The following is a 24,111-nucleotide window of genomic DNA, read 5'->3' as shown; positions in this document are numbered from 1 at the left end:
TGGTAAAAAAAAATATTTTATATATATATATATATATATATTTTAAATTCATAGTGTAGTGGGATGGTTGGATTCTATCCCAGAAATAAGAATAGCGTCCGAGGCGAGAAACGTCCAACAAGAAATAGGGAAATGATAGTAACCATTTTACCTGCTCCACGGTGGGATTCCAAGAAGCATCCAAGATTGCCTAGGGTGTGCACGGTCCGGATTGGTTTGGTTTTGAGAAAATCTAAGAATCGAATTGATTCTAACGGTTCTGTGATTTTGAGAACCAGACCAGACCGTTACACTTGTAAAATCGGACCAGAATCAAACCAAAAAAAAGGTTCGGTTTCGGTTTGGTTTATGGTTTTAAAAATTTCTATTCACAAGAATAAGTTGTTAATATTAGCAAAATAATTACTCAAACTAATTACATTTAACTCATGATAAAAACTAATAATATTAAGGCATTACTAATATTACATGTCTATACCATCCTAATATCATTAAAATTATAAAAAATCAATTAATAAAAATAAAAGTTGATATTATATATATATATATATATATTTTAAAATTCGGTTCGGTTCGAACCGCGATTTTTTCATAAAATCTATTAACCGAACTGTTTTTACAGTTCTCATATTTCTTAATCCGAAACCGAGCCAATTCTTAATAGAACCAAACCAAACAGTATGATTCAGTCTGGTTCGGTCCGGATTATCGGTTTAAACGGATTTTTGAACATTTTTAACCCTAAAATCGCCAAGCGCTTGTCCTAACTAGTAAGGGAATTGCTCTCCTCCTCACCGATTAGAGTTCAAATTTTTATTATCTAAGTAGAAATCTGACCGTCTAGATGAATTAGTTAATTTTTTTTTTAAATTTAATTTGTAAGAGTAAATTTTAAAGATTATGCTTTGAAGTTGTTTTTTTGTTAAAGGACAAAAAAAAGAAAAGGCATCCAAGAAATTGGTTAGACATATGAGAATTGGGATTCCAACAGAGCAATCTGGACTACAAAGTTTGAAAAAAAAAGAAAAAAAGGGAAAATTTTATAATTTTGATATAATTACAATAAATTTTAGGATAAATTACAAACATACCCTCCTGAAGTTTACTTAAATTACAAATCATCCATTGTGATTCTAAAAATTACATTATGTCCCCTAAAGTTTTTAGTTTCATAACAAATAGGTCATTTTATTAATAAATCATCAAGTTAATTAACAGTTTTTAAAAATGTTAAAATTTTATTTCAATTAATAATTCAGATAATTTTAATATTGTGTAGGTAAACAGTTAGAAATATCATTTTTTTAATTAATTCTGTTAAATAAAAAATTCTGACAGGAAGGTATTTGTAATTTTTTAAACCACAGGAAGTAATTCGTATTTTAAGCATATCTCAAGAGTGTATTTGTAATTTATCCAAAATTTTATTATAATTATAATTTATATAATATTTAATCTTATTTTTAATAATAATTTATTAGTTATATAAATAAAAAATATTATTATTATTTTTTTACATAAAAATATATTTTTTATATTATTTAATTTTTAAATTTTACAATACTTATATTCATTTTGATTATTTAATTATATTAAAATTTAATATTAATATAATTATGTTAAAACTATAACACTTATTATATATTTTTAAGTGCAAGAAAAAGTCAGTGTAATTTATCTTAACTTCACTCTTTCGTTGCATCCACTCCACAGATCCTTCAAAACCCCATCAGATGGAGGAGCTTGCAATTTGCAAATAACTCTTTCTTACCTTCGGCCGAATCACTATTCACTCACACTGTATTGCAGCCTACAATTGATTTTGATCTCTGATCTTGGTTTGATCATCCATGGCTTCTAAAAGAACCTCAGATCATTCTTCTTGTTTTGCTTCTTCATCATCTGCGACACAACCTCGCTGGAGCTATGACGTGTTCTTGAGTTTCAGAGGTGAAGATACCCGCAAAAACTTTACCGATCATCTCTACGAGGCCTTGGTTCAAGCTGGAATTCACACCTTGAGGGATGATGATGAACTTCCAAGAGGACGTGAAATTTCTTCGGAGCTTCTCAAATCAATTGAAGGATCCAGGATCTCCATCGTTGTTTTCTCAAGAAACTATGCTTCTTCGAGATGGTGCCTGGATGAGCTCGTGAAGATCATTGAATGCAAGAAAACAATTGGGCAATTAGTTCTCCCAATATTCTACGATGTTGATCCGTCCCACGTACGCCACCAAACAGGGTATTTTGGAGAAGCATTTGGAAGACATGAAAAGCGTTTTGCGGATGAGATGGAGAAGGTGGAGGTGAGGAGAGCTGCCCTCTCTGATGCTGCTAATTTATCAGGCTGGGATTTGCAAAATGTTGATAATGGGTAATTTTTAACATCCTTTTCATTTTGCTGCTGCTGCTGCTATCAATTTTTATCTTTAACTAGAAAAATCATATCCTTATTGTTTTTAATATTAAAAAAAAAAAAAATCAAGTATAGTTAGTTCACTTTGTGAGTTCAAGGTGTTTTGAATTTTACATTTATTATGGGAAGTGGGGTTTGTAAGGTTTTGTATTTTTGTAATATACACTTGCTTTGCTTTTAATTTGGATCGAAATTGACAGGCATGAAGCAAAGTTCATCCGAAAAATTGTTAAAGAGGTTTTATGTGAACTGAAACATACAATCCTAAATGTTGCTGTGCACCCAGTTGGAATAGATTCTCATGTTAAACACATAAAGTCGTTGTTGAGCACTAGATCAGATGATGTTTGCATGATTGGGATATACGGCTTGGGTGGAATAGGCAAAACAACCATTGCAAAAGCTGTGTATAACCATATTTTCCTCCAATTTGAAGGGAGTTGTTTTCTTGCAAATGTTAGAGAAGTTGCAGGACAACTCAATGGCCTAGTTCAATTGCAAGAACAACTTCTTTTTGAATTATTAGGGATAGAGAATCTAAAGATTGGCAGTATTGGCAGAGGAATTAATTTGATGAAAGAAAGGCTCCATTCTAAAAAGGTTCTCATTGTTCTTGATGATGTGGATCAATTAAGTCAATTAAATACCTTGGCAGGCCACCGTGAATGGTTTGGTGGAGGTAGTAGAATCATCATAACAACTAGAGATGAGCACTTGTTGAAGGGACCAAAAGTTGATGAAAGATACATGGCTAAGGAATTGAATCATGAAGAGTCTCTGCAGCTTTTCAGTTGGCATGCCTTTGGCAAAATCAATCCATCAGAAAATTGTGCAGATCTTGCAAATGATATAGTACGTTATGCTAGTGGGCTGCCACTCGCTCTTGAAGTTTTGGGTTCTTATTTGTTTGGAAGAAACATGGTTGAATGGAAAAGTGCATTTGATAAGTTACAACAAATTCCTCATGAGAAAATTCAGGAAAAACTTAGGATAAGTTTTGACGCACTAGATGATGACAGCATAAAGGATATCTTCCTTGATATTGCATGCTTTTTCATTGGAATGGACAGAGACTATGTCATTACTATATTGAATGGTTGTGGTTTCTTCGCAGAAATTGGAATTAGTGTTTTGATTAGTAGATGTTTACTGAGAATTAATAAAAAAAATAAGCTGATGATGCATGATCTACTTCGGGATATGGGGAGGGAAATTATTCGTGAAAAATATCCAAAGGAGCTTGAAAAGCGCAGTAGATTGTGGTTTCATGAAGATGTATGCTATGTACTTGAAAAAAACAAGGTAAGAGTCGAATCTTAATTCTTTTTGGTGAGTTAGTAATTTTTCGGCTTGAAATGCTAATTTCAGTTATTTAATAGTCTTTCTTCTTTTTAATTTTCCATTTTCTTTTTTAAATATTACTTTATTAGGGAACAGAAGCAGTTGAAGGTGTGATTCTAACCCTACCCATGTTAAAGAAGATACAATGGAGTAATAAAGCATTTGTTGGGATGCATAAGCTAAGACTGCTTCAAATAAATCATGTGCACCTCAGTGGAAATTTTGAACATTTATTTGAAGAGTTAAGGTGGCTCTGCTGGCGTAACTGCCCAATGGAGTATTTACCATCCAATTTTCATCCAGAGAAACTTGTTGCTTTAGACATGCAATTCAGCAGATTTAAAACACTTCGGACAGATGGCAAGGTATGACATTCTTAGCAAATTCATCATTGTTTGGGATTTGGATAAATTATGTAGTGGATCAGGATGAAAAAAATTTATATAATTTTGTATATGTTTCTTTGTTTTAATTACAGTTCAAGAGCTTGAAAATTCTAAATCTTAGTAATTCCAAATCCCTAACAAAGAGCCCTATCTTTTGCGCACTATCGATGCTCGAGGAATTACTGCTTGGAAGTTGTACAAGTTTAATGGAGCTACATGAATCAATCGAACTTCTAGATAAACTTGTTCACCTGAATTTGAAAGATTGCATGAACCTCAGGTATCTTCCAGGCAGTATCTGCAAGTTGAAGTCTGTTAAACATCTAAATCTCACTGGTTGTGCAAAACTAGAGGAGTTTCCAGAGCACTTGGGACATATGGAAAGCTTAACAGAACTTCTTGCAGATGGAACAGCCATTAAACAACTACCTTTCTCTATTGGACTACTCAAGAATCTTAGGATGTTATTGTTGAAGGGATGTAATAGGCAATTGACAACTAAATCCTGGTTTTCTCTCATTTCATCCTGGGTTTTACCGAGAAAAAATGCCGACTCCATAAGATTTTTACCATCCTCTGTTTCAGGTTTGTGTTCCTTAACAAAGCTCGATCTGAGTGATCGCAATCTGTCTGAAGGAGATTTTCCAGCTGATCTTAGGAGTTTATCCTCATTGCGAGTGTTGGATTTAGGCGGAAACAATTTTTGTAGGCTACCATATGGCTTCAGTAATCTATCCAAGCTAGAAGACCTTCAGTTGAATAACTGCACGAGTCTTCAATCTATCTCAGATCTTCCTCCTAATTTATTGCAAATAAGGGCTTATGGTTGTGCATCACTTGAAAAAATTACCGATCTATCAAAACTGAAGACTCTAAAAATGTTATTGAGTAGCAGCCACCGACTTCGCCCTGGGCATAGTCTCTCAAATTATAGTCATGATGGAATGGAAGAACCTCACTGTTTTGAAGGTGCACGAATCATTCCCTTGGACAAACTCAACAATTTACAAAATCCCCTTCAGGTCTCTCTCTCACTCTCTCTCTCTCACTCTCTCTCTCACAAGTGCAATAATTTAGCAAAAAGTCTCTCCGAAAATTAAGTGAAATGTGGGAAACCAATTTTATTTTGGATGTGACCTATATAATACCAAAGGAGGTGGATTCCATCCATTCCAGATTATATGGACTGAAAGACGCTGTTTAGGTCTATAGAATCAACCATTTGAGTCCACCATGAGTTTCATTTTGATGATCCGAATCTTTCATTTTATTGGGCACTTTGTGTATTTCATTCACAAAAAAAATTTAGATCAATCCAATAATCATAATATATTCAATTTATCAAATTTGTTACCAAAAAAAAAAAAATGAATGACAATTTTGTTTTTAAAAATAAACGATATTTTTTTGGTGACAAATGCAATAAATTAAATCAGTTATGATTATCGGATTGATTCAATTTTTTTGTGAATGAAATAGATGAAGTATTCAACAAAATGAATAGTTCAAATTATAAAAACGGAACTTATGGGTCCCATGGACCTAAACAACATGGACTAGAGTGGAGTTGCTTATTAGATATTGAAAATAATATCGTGAAGCATCTCCAACGTTTATTTTTTATTTTTTATTTTTTTATTAAATTTGAGTAAAAGTTTCATCTGATATTGCTCGTTCCAACGAAGTAATCTGGATTTTCATCAAATCACCAGTCGACCAAGGATCCCCTCGATCAACGAACCAGTGTAAATTTTTCAAAATTCTGAAACAAATTTTGCAAGGAGGTAGTCGATCGAGGGGACAATCGGCCGGTCGTTCAGTGCTCATGCATACTTGTAAAGTTAACGGCTCTTTACAGTAATTTGGTGAAAGGTTCTGACATCCTTAATTTGGTGAAAAATTTGAGATATTCTGAATCTGATACTAATTTGATGATAATGTTGGAGCACCAATTTTGTACATTTTTCATCAAATTTAAATTTGATGAAACAAAAAATGAAGTGTTGGAGACACTCTTACTCTTACTGAATTTTTTACTCAAAATTTTTTACTTGAATGATGTGGCAGTAACAATTTTAAAAATAGGATTCACTAATTTTTTCACTGTTTTTATTATCTGCTACTACATGATAATATGTTAGATGATTATATATTACATGTTTAGATCATCTTTTTATATCACCAACCTACTTGGAAAGATGTCATTTGTTTGCATTAATTTATTAATAATTATCTTCAAAAAAGAGAATTAATCATAAGTATCCATATAGACGGTGACACAAAATTATGATAAGGAATCGTCATATATAGCATTTCTCTATAAAAATATATTATTTATTTTCATTAATTTTTTAATAATTATCTCTAAATGTAGACAATACAATGATAAAAACATATCTCTAAAAACATATGTGACATATATAACATTTCTTTTTTCAAATATAAATAACTTTGATAAGTCTTTTAATTCTAAATGATAAAATTAAAACTTGCCACTATATTAATTTGATGAAAAAAAAATTTCAAACAAGATTATGGGGATACAAAATAAACATGACATAATCTTAATCACATGTCACATGAAAAGAGTGGGACTTGTTATAAAATATATGGTTGCACTCTCAAATTATTCTGTCTATATTTTATATTATTGATTTTGTATCCGTAAATTTATTTTAATTTTTTTATTTTCATCTAGCACTCCACTAAATAGAAATTCATATGACAGCATCTTTCTAGTAAGAGCTACTTCTGCGACTATTTCTTTATCGCTGGCGGCATCGATTATTTTAGCTATATAACAAGGTCTTCTTCGATATCCTTAGAAGTGCCAGTAGTGCGAGGGGAAGATGACTACGTTTTAGGATTCAATGTGGGAGTTGTTTATTACAGAATTGGGAATGAAGAAAGTTGCTCCATGGAATTAGATGATTATCCATATGTCATTATTACTGATAAAAGTAATGGCATCGATTTTACTTATACCCCAACCTTTTTTGGCATCCCTAAAAGTTGTGGAGATTATGTTTGGGGAAGCCATATAATAGTTGAAGAATATTTTGGATATAGAATTAAAGGTGGTGAGCAATTCGAAATTTCTTTTGTTATGTCGTCACGTTTTAAAATGAAGAAGTGTGCGTTGGATCTGATTGTTTGTCACAAAGGAGGCGGAGGTAGAGGCAGAGGCAGAGACACGACCATCACCTTCTATGGATTGAGTGGCTACTGGAGACTGGAGCCCTCCTATATGACGAAGGATGATGATGAAAATTGTCACCAAAACATCAACTGTAATGGGCCATCTCACATTTTCTTTTGAATAAATATAAATAAATCACAAATTTATTTGCGTGAAATTTCTTATAATTTTTAAATTACAAATATTCCATTGTGGGATTTAGTTTCTCCATGATTGGAGAGATGTTCAATCTGAGATATTGTTTGGCTTGTAAGTCCACAACCGGTTCACTTTGGTGATTGAGCTATTTTGTAAGAGTTGATTATTTAAAAGTCTTATTTGTAAATGTTATGGTAGTTTAGGTTTTATTTTTAAAAAATTGAATTAATAAGTCTTATTTAGTAAAATTAAGAATATTATTAATTTTTCTTAATTTTTAAAACTAAAAATATTATCAATTTTGTATAGTAATGTTTTAGATTATTGTTTCACTAACTAATTAAAAAAACAAAATATGAGATTAAGCGTTTTTGTCTTTCTATTTATTGATTTGATTCAACTATCTAGTAAAACCGATAACATTATCAGTTTTTTTTTTCAGTTTTAAAATTAAGAACATTATTGCTTGTTTTCACTTTTCAAAAAACACTTTTTAGAAAATTTTACTTTCTTATTTTTCGTGTTTTTTTGTTTTTACTGATTTTTTTAAATATTTTAAGCAATTTTTATTTTTTATTTTTTAGACACACCTAACATAAATACACTTAAAAAGTAAAAAATTTGTAAAAAAAAATCTTTTAAAAATTTACTAAATACCAAAAATACAAAAAAAAAAATAATACAAGAATTAAGTATATTTTTTTGTATTTTTATGTATTTATTAATTTTTTAAAATATTTTTTCACAAATTTTTTACTTTTTAGATACATCAAAGTTGTATCTAAAAAAGTAAAAAAAAATGTTTAAAATTTTAAAAATATTCACTAAAAATAAAAAAACGCAAAAATCAAAAAAGTCAATTTTTAAAAAACTTAATCCAAAAAGATCAAATCAAAATTTTTTCATTTTAAATTTTTTTTTTTGCACATAAATTTTTTTTTGTAGTTTTTTCAATTTGAAAATTGATGTTTTAAAGTTTTGAAAATCAAAATAAACGTCAAATCATCATATTTCTTTATAGATAATCATAAATGATGAACAATCATTGTTTGAAGGGCAATTCCGATTATTAAAAATTTAATGGAACTTGAAAGTTTAAAAAATCTTAATTAGGACTTAATAGAATATAAATTCATAAATTAAAACTTATGTGTAGATGCCTATTTTCTTAAATCTCTATACATAGATCATTAAAGAAAAAATTAATTCAATTTGATTATTGTAATTATATAATTTTATTAAATTATCTAAAAAAAATTAAAAAAAAAAGGATATCGAAGCTATGGAAATAAGCTATTATTTTGAATTTTATTATCTTTCATATAATTTGCATATATGATGGTCATAAAGTTCGAACCATCAACTTTAAAATTAGTAGTTAAAATTTTAACCATTAACAACAGCTAATATATCTACTGACTGATTCCTCTCGTATTGTGCAGTGTGTACTATAAAAAATAAATAAATAAAAAAAAAAAAAAAAATCGGTACAACTATAATTTCGCGGCTACACAGAACCACAATATTTCTTGAATATTTTGAGCCAAAAAAATTATTAGAAATATTATCAAATACAAATTCATGAGGCATACAGTTGCTCCACATATAATTATTCCATGTACAGATACAAAACCACGTTAAGACCTTCACATGAAAGGGAAATCATAGTATTTGTCTGTAGCCAAGTAGCAATTTTTCAATGTATTACTCTATTTTTCTCTGAGAATAAGCTGAAGTTACAACATTGTTGCTGATAAGGGATTCACTTGTACAGATTATCTATTTGTTCTTTGTATTGAGCTGCAACCTTGTCCCTCCGAATTTTCATTGTTGGAGTCATTAAACCATTATCAATCTGCATGCGAAAAAGATTTGTTGAAGACAACTAGATAGAATGGATATGGGAATGGCTATACAAGTGTGAACATTTACCGTAAAAGGCTCATCAACAAGAAGGATTGGCCCAATTTGAAACGAGCACCCAGAAGTCCTGCATGAAGGAAAATCTAGTTGTAGAAAACAATAAAACTAAAAAGAGACTGGTCATTTTTTACTTACCATTTCCTCAGCTCTTCATATAATAGACTTGTCATTTTTTCCTCACTAAGTTCAGAGGCATCCGCCCCTACAATCAACAACTTCTTTGCGGTCACTAAAATCTCTTCTTTGTTTGGAACAATTATAGCTCCAAGACGACGTTGGTCCTACACGTGATTATTTTCAAAGGTAAAGTTACGCATCACCTCAAGAGTGGTAGTTTTTTCATAAGTACAATAAAAGGAAATAAAGAGCGAAAAAACCCAATTCAAAAGAAAGATTAAATTTCACCTGGCCAATAACAACAATCTGCTGAATTAAACTACTTTTCAAGGAAGCTTCCTCAAGCTCTGATGGCTCAACATTTTCACCTATTTTTCCCAACACAGTAGATCAGTTAATGAACAAACTTTTGATTGGCAAATAGTTTCAAGGGAACTTGACATAGTTGCACACAATGTGCAATTGTAAAGTTATAAAAACCAAAAAAAAAAAAAAAAAAGGGCCCTTGTTTAAGAGACCACACATAATTTTTAAAGAAATATTAAAAGCTTTTTCTTTTTTGATAAGTAAGAAGCATTATAATGAATTATCAAATGGATGTGGTCACCACTATTACAATGCCAAACCTCAAAATTTATACAAAAATGAAATTTATTCTTGGTCAACTGTGAAATGTTCATATAAAAAATGCAAACAGTAAAAAGAAGATGCCACTCAGTACAAGTGAAATGGAAAAATTTACCAGTGGTAAGCATTACAGCAAGAAAGTATCCTTGGCCCAATGAAACTAAAGGCCACATCTACAGCAATTATGACACTTAAATGCAAACAATTATAATATAGTAAAAACTCCTATTCATTTAAGAGCATATCAAAGGTGTAGATCTATGGTATGATATTCTAAACTGAGAAAACATGGCTGGAACTGAAACAAATTTTGACTGTTTTTTTTTTCTTTTTTTTTTTTTCGAAACAAAGATGGATAGACGGAATTATAAACGCAATGAAACAGAATAAGAAAAAAGCTGGAAGTCCCATGTTATCAGAAGGAATCTTTGGTCACAGCTTCTTAAAAGAGATAGCACAGAAATCTGACATACCCGTTGAAAGAACTATAGTATCCTTAGCACGTCCTTCAAGTACAACCATGCCTCCGCAAAGACGACTTCGCCCTATTGAATGGTGAGGTGCAATCCAGCCAATATCACCAGTGTTTAGCCAACCACCCTCATCTAAGACTTGTTTTGTGGTTGATTCATTCTGATCCAACAAGAGCATAATTAATATGAAATGAACTTTCCATGACAGAAGATAGATCACCCACTCACATGAACCACAGAGACTAAAATGTAGGAATTCAAAGATTAAAACAATGGTCCACTGATCATAAAATCTTTAGTGCCCTAATAAAAAATAGCATCACAGTCCTGAAATGTTAGACTGAAATCTTACTAACACCTGAAAGCTGCCTATCATCTTAAAACAATGGTCCACCGATCATAAAATCTTTAGTGCCCTAATAAAGAAGAGCATCACAGTCCTGAAATGTTAGACTGAAATCTTACTAACACCTGAAAGCTGCCTATCATCTAACAGTTGTGTAACGTACAGTTTCAGCCACCTTAATACCAAGTTCTGAATGGAAGCAGTGTAGCTTTCAGCGAGTGAAAAGACTACAACAAAAATAAAGAGAAAAAAAAAATTCCTTTCAAAGGAAAGAAATCCGAACTTTAACGTAATGGAACAGGAGATTTAAGTCTAACCACTTTTCTTTGCAGTTTCCAGTCCTTTAGATTTGTTAAGCACAAAAGGAAACATTTTTAAATAAGAGGATAACATAATCCCTAAAAAAATTTGTTTTTAAGTTTTAACTGATTCTAGAATAAATTGCCCAATACATATTTGTATCAAGCCTATTAAGTACATGTACATAGCTATAATTCAGATGCCAAATTTATTTGAAATGAATTAGTTTACCTTGTAGTAACCCTTCATTACTTGTGGCCCCTTAACTTCTACAATGCCCTTCGAACCTGGAGGAAGAACCTCACCTGTTTCAGAATCTACAACTCTAATTTCTGTATGTCGAAGTGGACGCCCAATTGAGCCAAGAACCTTCAAAAGTTAAATCTGTGACAATGTCAAATGATATACTAGTATACTTCTCTATCTAGAATAATTATAAATAAATAAAAACTAGATGAATGGAATTAAGCTTAGAGTGGATTTTAGAAAGCAACACTCAGAATTTATTATTCAAATGGTTAAAAGAATCAAAATTAGAATAAAACTGTAGTCTGCATAATGGACTTATGCCAAGCAAACAAAATAAGTTGGTATATACACACACACACACACACACACAACTAACGTGACATCCTGATGCTTTTCTGAAACCTTTTCTTAAAATCTTCCATGAAGACATAGTAGATGCTAACATGCTCCTTAAAACCCTTACTAATCTTACCCAAACTTCCATTAATAACCTTAACATCACTCTTACCCACACTTCCCTTCTTCAAATGACTGTCATAGTTCACCACTTCTAAAGTGCCTATACTTACTGGAAGACAATATACCTGTACCCATCTTCCTAGAAACATTATGCATGTTACCTCCTCCTGCACTGGGTTAATAAACTTACCTCTATTTTGCATCTTACACCGGCAGGCCATTTTGCTTTCATAACCCAATAATATCTTCCATTACCCGAGCCACCCAATAGACTCAGATTTGGTCTTAATCTTCTGAGCTTCAAAGGTCATCCGTCCAGCCTGTTTAAAAACTTAGGCCCAACCTCTCCATTTGTAGCCCATTTCTCCATACTACTTATATTCTAGGCCTGGCCCAAACCATAGACCTGAAAAGAAGAAGCACCCACCATCTTCTCAGAGCAGCCTCCCCTATCTGATATGAAAGCGCCCAGGCCATCACCTCCAATTGACCACTGAGGTCCAACGACAAGTCAAAGAAAATAATCAAAAAGAAAAATAAGCCCCTCAATTCTCTCCCAGTAACTGAACCCACCACCCTCCTAGATAATATCTACTTCCACTGCCCCTCCAGCCCCAATATGGCCACCACCCTCTACAAAATTTACCCTCGCCACAACAAAAATTCACCCCTTGAGCTAACAAGGGTCGCCTCCACTTCCTATACACCCAAGTCTTTGATTTTCAAACCCCTATTCTCTATTTCCACTCACTGTCATATCTCAAACCTTGTATTCCAACCAAAATCCATATGACAAAAAAATTGACAAAATGAACCCAGTAAAAACCCTAGAACCAAATAGAAAACAGTGGAAGACAAAGATGAAGACCAGCAAAAGGCGAAGAACTCAACAACCATACTGTGATCAAAACCCTAAAACAGAAAAAACAAAAAGGAGAACAAAAGAAGCCAAAATGAAAAGGAGAATAACAATATTAGTGCGCATCATTACACACTTAAGTTTGTAGTATGCATTGGGTGACATGATTGTAGCTGAAAGCAACTAACAAGTAGAATTCCTACATTTTAGAAGAAATAGGATTTGTTTCTTACATTACAGGCACGATGTCGAGCAGCTACAACAGGAGATGACTCAGTTAAACCATACCCATTCTGCACTTTTATGCCAATTGCCTGTGAGTACATAAAAAAGGGAAAATTTATGAAGAAAAAAGAAGTAAGAACTGACGACTTCACAAATCTCCCTACTTAAGCCTAAGAAAACACAAGCATCTTACCTCAAAGAACTTGTCAACATGTGAAGGCAATCTACCACCTCCACTTATGCCAGCCTGTAGAATACCACAAAAGGCTTTGCTTAATTATTTCCATTAAATCCTTCTTAGCAGAATTTTGTCGGATTATCTGAGAGTAAATAGAAAATAAAGAAGAAAGAAACTTCAAGAAATCATACAAATCCTATGTCCTGGTTGTCTTGGAAGACGTAACAGATCTTTCCTTCCAAATTCACCAGCTTAAAGAAAACCAGATGGACAAAAAAAGAGAGAAGAAGATAGAAGTCATACTGAACAGCAAACATTAAAACTCACACCTTTGATATTCCAATAGCTGAGTGAATTTTGTTATAAACAAGTTTCTTGGCCAAAATATGTACTGGCCATAATATCAAAGAAATTATTCTTGCCCATAACCAGTCCAATGCTGAAACAAGATATTTAGGTTGCTTCTGACTTTTTGTAAGATATTTCCCCTGCAAACCAGACAAAATCAACTAAGCAATATATGAAGAGGAAACAAATATCATCCCAAAAGAAAAGCACAGATGGGTAGGAAAAATGTAGTCAGATGACAAGTAATACAAGTAAATTGATTTTGCTGCATTGGACCCAACACCTGGTGGATCTTTATACTCTATTGATACAAAAATGTTTGTGACCTCAATTGTCACATAAATGATTGTATGAGTTGGTGAAAAGTTATGTTCTTGTTAGTGAGTTGTTCACGTTAGATGGGGGTGCATTGGTAGAAAAACCATACCAAACCAAACCAAACAACCATATAGGCTCATTGTTAGTAACTAAGTTGATGTAGTTCAAGGTAAGGGATCTTTCTGGAAGTTTTCTGAGTCAAACTGTATATCTCATTGAATTGAACAAAGAATACATCACTCACTTATATAGAATGCTAAATCCTAATCCTAAACAAAATACATCACTGATAGAGAATGCTATTAGATATAGAACACTAATACTAATTCCTAATCCTAAAAGGAAAAGGAAAACGGAGCAGAAAACACTGAGAGTTTGTCAAGAAAAAGCCGAAACCGAGCAGTGGTGTGAATCTTGGTGAAGAAATCAGCAAGTTGCAGAGTTGAAGAAACAAAAGGAAGCGAAATTACGCCAGACTGTAGATGCTGACGGATGAAGTGACAATCAATCTCAATATGCTTTGTCCGTTCATGAAAGACAGTGTTATGAGCAATTTGAATAGCACTTCGGTTGTCACAATAGAGAGAGGTCGGGGAAGACCGAGGGACACCCAAGTCAGATAAGAGACCACGAAGCCAGACAATTTCAGCAGTGGCATGAGCCATAGCACGATACTCAGCTTCGGCAGTAGAATGGGCAACAACAGTTTGTTTCTTGCTTTTCCAAGAAATCAGGGAATCGCCAAGAAACATACAGAAACCAGAAGTAGATTTACGATCATTAACATCACCAGCCCAATCAGCATCAGCATAGGCCACCAAATCTAACAAAGAAGTAGAAGATAATAGCAAGCCCTGTAAAATAGTACTGCGAAAATAGCGAAGAATTCGAAGCAAAGCAACCCAATGTATAGAGCGAGGAGTAGAAACAAACTGACTAACCACATGGACAGCATAGGCAAGATCAGGGCAAGTAACTGTCAGATAGACTAAACAACCCACAAGTTCGCGATATAACGTAGGATCGTCCAGAGGAACACCATCAGCAGTGTTCAGCTTCACATTAAGCTCAATGGGGGTATCAGAAAGCTTAGTGTCAGTAAGCTTGGCACGATGGATAACCTCGTTGGCATACTTAGCTTGGGATAGAAAGTAACGCTTGGGAGAAGAAGCCACCTCAATACCGAGAAAATACCGCAATGGTCCCAGATCCTTCATTTCGAAGGTACGGAAGAGATGCTGCTTGACTTCAGTGATAGCAGTAGAGTCAAAGCCAGTGATGATCATATCATCCACATATAGTAAGAGAGCAACAAAACCAATCGAGGTATGTCTCAGAAATAAAGCAGAGTCGGAAGCAGAAGGATGAAATCCAAGCTTGGTAACAACAGTCTGAAAGCAATCATACCAAGCACGGGGAGACTGCTTCAGACCATACAAAGCACGCCAAAGACGACAAACTTGGCCAGAGGAATGGTGAAGACCAGGGGCAGGACGCATGTAGACCTCCTCAGTGAGATGGCCATTAAGAAAAGCATTCTTAACATCCATCGGATAAAGAGGCCAAGAACGAATAGCAGCGACAGAGATTAAAGTACGGACAGTAGTCATCTTGGCAACAGGAGCAAACGTCTCCTCATAATCAATACCATATTTCTGGGAGAAACCTTTGGCAACCAGACGAGCTTTGTAGCGCTCAAGAGAACTATCAGAATGAGTCTTGACATTGTAGACCCATTTGCAACCAACCAAATTCTTACCAGCAGGCAAAGAAACCAACTCCCATGTATTAGTTTTCTGTAGAGCAAACAACTCATCCTCCATAGCTTGAACCCAATGAGGATCTTGACAGGCTTTCTTGTAAGACTGAGGATCTACAAAAGAGTGAATAGCAGACAAAAAGGTACGATAGGAAGCAGAAAAACAAGTATTAGACCAACTCAACCTGTTTGGAGGATGATGCGCTCGAAGAGGATATCGGTGTGCAGTAGGATCAGAGTCGTCAGAAGCAGGAGGATCAGCAGTAGGGGCAGAGTCAACTGGTGGAGGAGGAGCCTTGCGACGAGAATAAACTAACAATGGAGAAGGAGAAGAGGCCGAAGAAGGAGAAGCAGCTAGAGGTGAGGCAGGAGGAGAAGATGGAATAAGCTCAGGAGTAACTGTGGAGATGTACTCATCAGACGGAACCTCAGAAGGAAATGGATCAATATGTATCAAATCTTCTTTGGAAACAGGGGCGGTGAGAGGAGGAAGCTGAAAATAAGATAGACGTTCGAGAAAGGCAACATGGCGGGAGACATAAAGGCGACGAGAAACAGGGTCATAACAGCGATAACCTTTCTGAGTGAGACTATAACCCAAAAAGACACATAGGACAGACCGGGCACTAAGTTTGGTCCTATCTTTACGGGGTAAAAGGACAAAACAAGCAGACCCAAACACACGAAGGAGGGAGTAATTAGGATGTTGAGAAAACAGAGCCTCATAAGGAGACCGACCAGAAAGAAGAGGAGTAGGCATACGGTTGAGAAGAAAAGCAGCAGTAAGAACTGCCTCACCCCAAAACGGAGTCGGAACGGAGGCAAAGACAAGGAGAGACCTAGCTGTCTCAAGGAGATGACGGTGTTTACGCTTAGCTTGACCATTTTGGATAGGTGTATCAGTACAAGAAGTTTGGTGAATAGTACCTAATTTGGCCAAGTATTCACAGAATTCAGTTTTAAAGTATTCCCCACCCAAGTCAGACCGCAACAATTTAATAGTAGACCTGAACTGTGTAGTGACCATAGACTGGAAGGTACGATATATCTGGTAGAAATCAGATTTATGAGTCATAAGATAAACCCAAGTGTAATGGGTGCAGTCATCAATAAAAGATACATAATAAGCAGAGCCCCCTTTAATAAGAACAGGAGAGGGCCCCCAGACATCAGTATGTACAAGAGAAAAAGGAGAAACAGAAATAGAGGTACTTTTATTAAATGGTAAGGCTGACATTTTAGCAAGTTTACACCCCTGACATTCATCAATTTGGCTAGGAGAAACTTTACCCAACAATCCTGACTGAGCTAAAGACCGTAAGCGGTCAACAGACAAATGACCGAGGCGAGAATGCCATAAATAAAACTGACTCGACTGAGAATCTAACTGAAATGAGGAAAGTGCAGCTGGAGAGGTGGATAAAGGAAGATGCAAGCCGTCGACCACATAGAGGTCTCCAGTTCTACGGCCGGTCCCAATCTGCTTCTTGGACACCCGATCCTGCACACAACAGACAGAAGAGGAAAAGATAACATCAAAACCAGACGCATCAAGTTAACTAATAGATAATAAACTGACAAATAACTGAGGAACATAAAGAACAGAAGGAATAGTAACAGCAGACATGGCAGAGGGTAAGACAGACCCGACAGACAGAACAGACATACTAATAGTAATAGGAACGGGTGGGGGAATACAATTTTGAAGTAAGGAAATGTGAGGAGTCATATGATGAGAGGCACCAGAATCAAAAAGCCAGACAGAAGAAGGGTTATCTGAAGAGGACCCAAGCAAACCTGAATGAAGAGAGGCAAGCACGGAGGCAGATGTGGATGACTGAGAGGTGGACAGGATATGCTGAAGTTGTGCAACCTGAGCACTTAGGAAAGCCAAGTCAGGATCGGGAGCCGGAGTGGATGCAGTGTAAGCAGCAGAAGGTCGGAAAGTACCCGAAGTAGGACCGCGAAACTGTGTCTAAGAAGATGGAGCAAGCTGACGTCCCTTTTTGGGACAATTGTTCTTCCAATGACCCCTTTGATGGCAGAAAGTACACTCATCTGGCCCTAATGGTCCTTTCTTGGGTTTCGTAGTGGCCTGAAGCTGATGAGGAGGAGGGGTCGATAACAAGGGCTGCTTGGCAGGAGCCAAGAAGACAGAAGGAGGCAAAGTCTGACTGGCCGTCTTAAGACGGGTTTCCTCAGAGAAGAGTTCACGAACAATAGCATCCACAGAGGGAAGAGGAGATCAATGAAGGATGCCACCTCGAATAACCTCATCCTGAGGGGAGAGGGCTGTTAAGAACTGTACTAAACGACCCTGCTCCCAAAACTCAACATAAGTGTCTAGTATCTTGAGACTAGGTGGTTCTATGAGAGCCAACTGATCCCAGAGACTTGTCATCTCAATGTAAAAGTCCTGAATAGTCTGATCCCGCTGACGAGCATTCTGAATAGTTGTTTCCAACTCATATCGCTTGGCAAAGTTGGACTGCTGATAGACACCTAGTAAATAATCCCATACTTCTTTGGCAGTATTGTACTTGGAAAACATCATTCCAATACGGTCAGTCACGGAATTATGAAACCAGGTCAGAATTTGGACATTATCACAATCCCAAGTATCACAGGAAGTCAGATATCCATCCTCCTTCGGGTCTGATGGTCGAGGAACAGAACCAGAAACATAACCCAATTTTTTTCGACCGAGAAGAAAAATTTTCATAACACTAGACCAATAAGGATAGTTGTCACCAGTAAGTTTGCATTTAATAGCCTGAATTTTATCTTCTGACATTGTGATGAACCAGAAGAAAAATATGGGGCAAAGTGTGATAACCAGCAAAAATAATAATAATAATAAAAAAATGAGGGGTCAAAGTATAATAATCAGGAACTTGTTTGGTCCAAAGAAGAATGAAGGAGAAATGGTGGTCACGAAAGACAGCCGTAGGTCAACTTCGAACTACACACACAGAGACAGAGAGAGAGAGATTGAGGGAAAGAGAGAAAGACAAAAGTCGAAGTCGACTCTAGAGCAGCCGGCATAGACAGCGCTTCGATCGCGCGAAGCGAAGCAGGAGAGAACCAACGACGACGACGACTCGAGTCCAGTGACAGATCACGAACCAGAGGCTAGGGTTTTCACGAATGGGTTGCGAGGTAGAGTACCAGGGAGACGAACCAGATGACAGACGAAGGACAACTCGAGACTTTCGCTCGAACCAGACGAACACAGAAGAAACAGAGGCAGTCACGACCTACGACTCAGAGAGAAAATACCAGAGGGCTGATTTTCGAGAGACTATTTGTGATTAACTCACAGAGAGCTTCTAGGGTTTCAGTTCAAACCATGCTTTGATACCATGTAAGTTTTCTGAGTCAAACTGTATATCTCATTGAATTAAACAAAGAATACATCACTCACTTATATAGAATGCTAAATCCTAATCCTAAACAAAATACATCACTGATAGAGAATGCTATTAGATATAGAACACTAACACTAATTCCTAATCCTAAAAGGAAAAGGAAAACGGAGAACACTATTCTCACACTTTCATGTGGAATACTGAACAGAAATAGAAGATCCAAGAATAGGGAAAAAAGATCAACAGAGATAGAGCACAGGCTAATGGTTACAGTGAGAATGTAAAATGGAGAAATTAGGGTTGAAAGTTAGGAGGAAGAAGAAGAAGAAGAGAGAACTTTGTATATATTAAAAACCAATTAATTCCCTCAACTGTACATCACTCAAATATATATAAAAAACCTAAAGTAGCAAAATGACCATCGTACCCTCAACTTAAGTAAATATTAACAAGAGAACAAAAATAACTCAAAGAACTATTCTAACACTCCCCCTTAAGCTGGAGCATAGAGATCGAACATGCCCAGCTTGGCAGACAAACGAAGAAATGAAGGCCGAGCCAAAGGTTTGGTGAGAATATCACCCAATTGATCCTCAGAACGAACATAAGGAGTCACCAGTTGCTTGCGGAGTAAGAGATCACGAATAAAATGGCAATCAACTTCGATATGTTTGGTGCGTTCATGAAACACAGGGTTATTGGCAATGAAGATAGCAGCCTGATTGTCACAAAACATGCGCATAGGAGTGGAAACAGAAAAGCCAAAATCTTGGAGAAGAGACTGAACCCAGAGCATCTCAGAAGCAGTATGAGCCATGGCGCGATATTCAGCCTCAGCACTAGAACGAGCAACGACGGTCTGTTTCTTGCTACGCCAAGTGACAAGATTACCACCAACAAAAGTACAATAGCCTGAGGTGGAACGGCGGTCAGTCGTATTACCAGCCCAATCAGCATCACTGCAGCCAGCGACAGACAAGGAGGAAGAGGGGCGATAGAGCAATCCCCGACCGGGAGCACGCTTTAAGTATTGCAAGATACGACAGACAGCCACAAAATGGGGTTGGCGGGGAGCATGCATAAACTGACTGACCACACCCACAGCATAGGTAATATCTGGACGAGTGACAATGAGATATATTAACTTGCCAACCAACCGACGATAACGACCAATATCAGGAAAGAAGTCGCCAGTGTCACCAGCAAGCTTGACACTAGAATCCATGGGAGTATCACTGGGGTGAGTGCCTAAGAGACCAGTCTCAGTAAGAAGATCAAGAACATACTTCTGTTGAGAAAGAAACAAGCCCTGAGAAGAACGGGCAACTTCAATCCCAAGAAAATACCGAAGATGGCCCAAGTCTTTGGTGTGAAATTGTTGGCCCAAATACTGCTTCAAAGCAGCAATACCATTGGAGTCACTCCCTGAAATGATGATGTCATCCACATAGACAATAAGAACAATACTCCCAGTAGACGAGTGGCGAACAAAAACAGAGTGATCAAAAGTGGAACGGTGAAAGCCATAGGCAAGCACAACAGCACTGAAGCGATCAAACCAGGCACGAGGGGACTGCTTAAGACCATACAAGGCCTTCCTCAATCGACAAACAAGATGCTCTTGGCCGGGAACAACATAGCCAGGGGGCTGATCCATATAGACCTCCTCGTGGAGATCACCATGGAGAAAAGCATTCTTGATATCCAGTTGATATAAAGGCCAAGACTGATTAACTGCAACAGAGAGAAGAATCCGAACAGAGTTAAGACGAGCCACAGGAGAAAAAGTTTCCAAGTAATCAACACCATAGGTTTGGGTGTAGCCTTTAGCTACCAGGCGAGCCTTAAGGCGCTCAACAGTTCCATCAGGAAGATACTTAACAGTATAAATCCAACGACAACCCACAATAGATTTGCCAGAGGGCAGAGGGGTAAGGTCCCAGGTTTGATTTTGATGAAGAGCATGCATTTCCTCATCCATGGCAAACTTCCAACTAGAGATGGACATAGCCTCAAGATAGGTGCGAGGAATGGAAATACTCGACAAGCTACAAGCAAAAGAGTGAAGACCAGGAGAAAGGCGATCATAAGAAACGAAATGAGCAATAGGATGTTGAGTGCAAGTGCGTTTACCTTTGCGGAGGGCAATAGGAAGGTCATCAGATGGTAGAGCAGCAGGTGGAACAGGGGCCTCAGACGAAGGAGATGAACTGGCCGGGCCATAAGACACAATGCGACGATCTTGAGACCGTTGATAAACCTGCAAAGGAGGGGTAGAAGTGAGAGGAGAGAGAGAGGATAGAGGAGTGGATGTGGAAGGAGCATAAGAGGGAAGAGTAGGAGCGAGAGAGGCTGGCTCCCCCTCACGAGAAGAGAGAAGATCAGTAGATAACTGTTGCCCAGAGGAAGAAAAAAACGGAGTAGACTCAAAAAACGTTACATCAGCACTGACAAAGTAGCGGCGAGACTCAAGATGATAACACCGGTACCCTTTTTGAGTGCGAGAATAACCTAAGAACACACACTTGCGTGCACGAGGGGATAACTTATCCAACCCAGGGTCAAGAACATGGACAAAGGCCACACACCCGAAAATGCGAGGAGGCAAGGGAAAAGGAGATGTGGTGGGATATAGCAGAGAATAAGGAGATGTGTGTACAACACTAGAGGGCATGCGATTGATAAGCAAACAAGCAGTGAGAATAGCATCACCCCAAAACTGTTTGGGGACATGCATATTAAACATCAGGGTGCGAGCAACATCTAGCAAATGGCGGTGTTTCCGTTCTGCAACACCATTTTGTGGGGATGTATGAGGACAACTAGTTTGATGAATAATACCATGAGCATCACAAAAGGTAGTTACAATAGATTGCACATATTCTAAAGCATTATCAGACCGAAATATCTTAATACATTTGCCAAATTGAGTAAAGATTTCATTATAAAACTTAGAGATGATGGAAGGCAAATCAGATCTTTGTTTCATTAAAAACAACCAAGTCATCCGAGAGTAATCATCCACAAAAATAACAAAATAAAAGAACCCATTAACAGTAGGAGTTCTAGAAGGACCCCAAATATCTGTATGGACAAGAGCAAAAGACTCAGACACACGACTAACACTACGACGAGGAAAAGAACTACGATGATACTTCCCCAATTGACAGGCTTCACACTCAATCTGAGAAACATGACTCAAACCCGGAACAGCTAACTTGAGTTTGGCCAAGGAGGGATGACCCAAGCGAAAATGCCACTGAAGAGGAGATACACTAGCACTCAACACAGCAGATGAAGGAGGAGACGTCTCAGCGTCCAAAAAGTATAAGCCATCCTTCTCATGCCCCGAACCAATCATCCTCTTGGTCTGGAGGTCCTGCAAAACACATGAAGTAGGAGAAAAGGTTATTGAACAATGGAGAGCTTGAGTCAATTGGCTAACAGAAAGCAAATTAAATGGAAATTTAGGAACATAAAGACCAGAAGGTAAGGACATGGATGGAGTGGGATGAAGAGGACCTTGACCACAGACAGGCCGAGAAGATCCATCAGCAAGTATAATGGTATGATCAATAGGTCTAAGAGTATCAAAAAAAGAGGAATTACCAGAGACATGAGAACTAGCACCAGAGTCTAGGAGCCAAGGCTGAGAGGACTTAGCCACACATGCAATATTACCTGAACTAGCCATGGTAGTAGAGGAAGAAGTTAGACTAGGCCGGAGAGACTGGACAAGGGCAGTAAGCTCACTAATTTGAGTAGTGAGTGTCTCATGCGAAGTAACAGGAGAAGCATCCGAGCCAGTGGACAACAAGGAAGACTGTGAGGAGGGGACATCCATAACCTGATGGACATGATCAGGTCTGCCATGCTTTTGCCACCACCAAGGTTCAGTATGACCTTGGGAACCACAATGAGTACACTTGCGATCACCACGTGTACGAGAACCAGGTCCACTACTACTGCCACCACGGAAACCACCACGTGAGCCACCACTATGAGAACCACCTCCACGAGAGCCCCGGAAACCAGAAGAAGAGCTCCGGGAACCAAAAGAACTATGAAAACCCCCGCGAGTAGACCCATGATCACTACTACTGGAAACCAATGCAGAAGATGATAAAGAAGACCCAACAGTGGATTGTGCCTGTCCCAATGAAGAGCGTAACAGCCTAGAATAGGCATTGGCAGCCGAAGGTAGAGTGTCACTGGCAAGAATCTGATCTTTGAACCCTCGCAACTCAGGATCTAAGCCAGAAAGTAAAGAAGCCATCATAAACTCCTCCCAATGTTGTTTCTGGGTGGTCACATCAGTTGTGAAAGGTCGATGCTGCAGTAACTGATCCCACAAAGTCTTGAGACTACTATAATAATCAGGAAGAGACCGGCCAGATTGACGCATAGCAAAAATCTGTTCATATAACTCGTAGACTCGAGAGACATTACTTTGAGTTGAAAAAGACTCAGCAAGGGAGTCCCAAATGGCCTTAGAGGTATCACAAAATTCCACGGTAGTAGCAACTTGTGGTTCCAGACTATGCCAAATCCAACCCATCACACAAGAATCCTCACAACACCAATCATCATAATCCTTATCATCAGTAGAAGGAGGGAGTTCACTAAGATAGCGGGACTTCTTCTTACCTCGTAAGAAAATCTTGACAGCATGGGCCCAAGCCAAATAATTAGCACCATTCAATTTCTTTGTAGTGATAGATTTAGGCATATCATCATCTTTATCCATAGTTATAGCCTTAGCCTCAATCTCAACCATAATGATCAACCAGACTTGCAAACAGTCAATACCCACAATCACCACTATAAACACAGAACTAGCTCAACAACCAAGTTTGAAACCAAATGAGACCAACACATCAACTCAACAGTAGCAATCAATAAAGAGAGGACAAATATCCCTTGCTAGAAGGGTGTCAGCCCTTAGAGGGGTGATTTTCGTCTCCAGAAACAGCCACAAGTGATTTTCGGCTCCAGAAACAGCCACAAATTGAACAGAATATCAACCCCACAGGAGTAAAACAACAAATTAAGATCAAGAACCCTTAGAGGGGTGATTTT

At 37.1% G+C, this 24,111-nt stretch overlaps 3 protein-coding genes across 13 annotated transcripts in view; 1 reads left to right on the top strand and 2 right to left on the bottom strand.

The window, feature by feature from the left end:
* LOC114282933 (putative acyl-activating enzyme 16, chloroplastic) overlaps positions 1 to 24,111 on the bottom strand; it is a 104,886-nt gene that overhangs the window by 52,718 nt on the left and 28,057 nt on the right. For 6 of the 11 annotated variants that reach the window (XM_082872703.1, XM_082872705.1, XM_082872704.1 and 3 more), the window contains one exon: positions 13,709 to 17,165. In XM_082872703.1, coding sequence (XP_082728829.1) covers positions 14,241 to 17,165 — 2,925 coding nt within the window. In that variant the 3' untranslated portion in view covers positions 13,709 to 14,240. Of the gene's footprint in view, positions 1 to 9,008; positions 9,339 to 9,415; positions 9,474 to 9,541; positions 9,688 to 9,811; positions 9,892 to 10,623; positions 10,784 to 11,500; positions 11,639 to 13,069; positions 13,151 to 13,254; positions 13,309 to 13,568; positions 17,166 to 24,111 lie in introns of those variants that run through there. The other 5 variants (XM_082872710.1, XM_082872709.1, XM_082872714.1 and 2 more) reach the window with 2 other exon arrangements.
* LOC114282932 (TMV resistance protein N) lies at positions 1,656 to 7,502 on the top strand. Its single transcript, XM_028225727.2, has 5 exons — positions 1,656 to 2,377; positions 2,620 to 3,721; positions 3,850 to 4,125; positions 4,239 to 5,168; positions 6,875 to 7,502. Exons 1-5 carry the CDS (start codon positions 1,851 to 1,853, stop codon positions 7,463 to 7,465), a joined length of 3,426 nt encoding a protein of 1,141 aa, XP_028081528.2. The 5' UTR covers positions 1,656 to 1,850; the 3' UTR covers positions 7,466 to 7,502.
* On the bottom strand, positions 21,339 to 23,907 carry LOC114260735 (uncharacterized). The gene is made up of 2 exons (XM_028200912.2): positions 22,642 to 23,907; positions 21,339 to 22,411 (listed from the first exon to the last, which is right to left on the bottom strand). Exons 1-2 carry the CDS (start codon positions 23,807 to 23,809, stop codon positions 22,374 to 22,376), a joined length of 1,206 nt encoding a protein of 401 aa, XP_028056713.2. The 5' UTR covers positions 23,810 to 23,907; the 3' UTR covers positions 21,339 to 22,373.

The sequence above is a fragment of the Camellia sinensis genome, chromosome 6, assembly GCF_055761805.1.
Source record: "Camellia sinensis isolate YWXY chromosome 6, ASM5576180v1, whole genome shotgun sequence".
NCBI lineage: Eukaryota > Viridiplantae > Streptophyta > Magnoliopsida > Ericales > Theaceae > Camellia > Camellia sinensis.
This window is presented reverse-complemented; position numbering and strand designations above follow the sequence as displayed.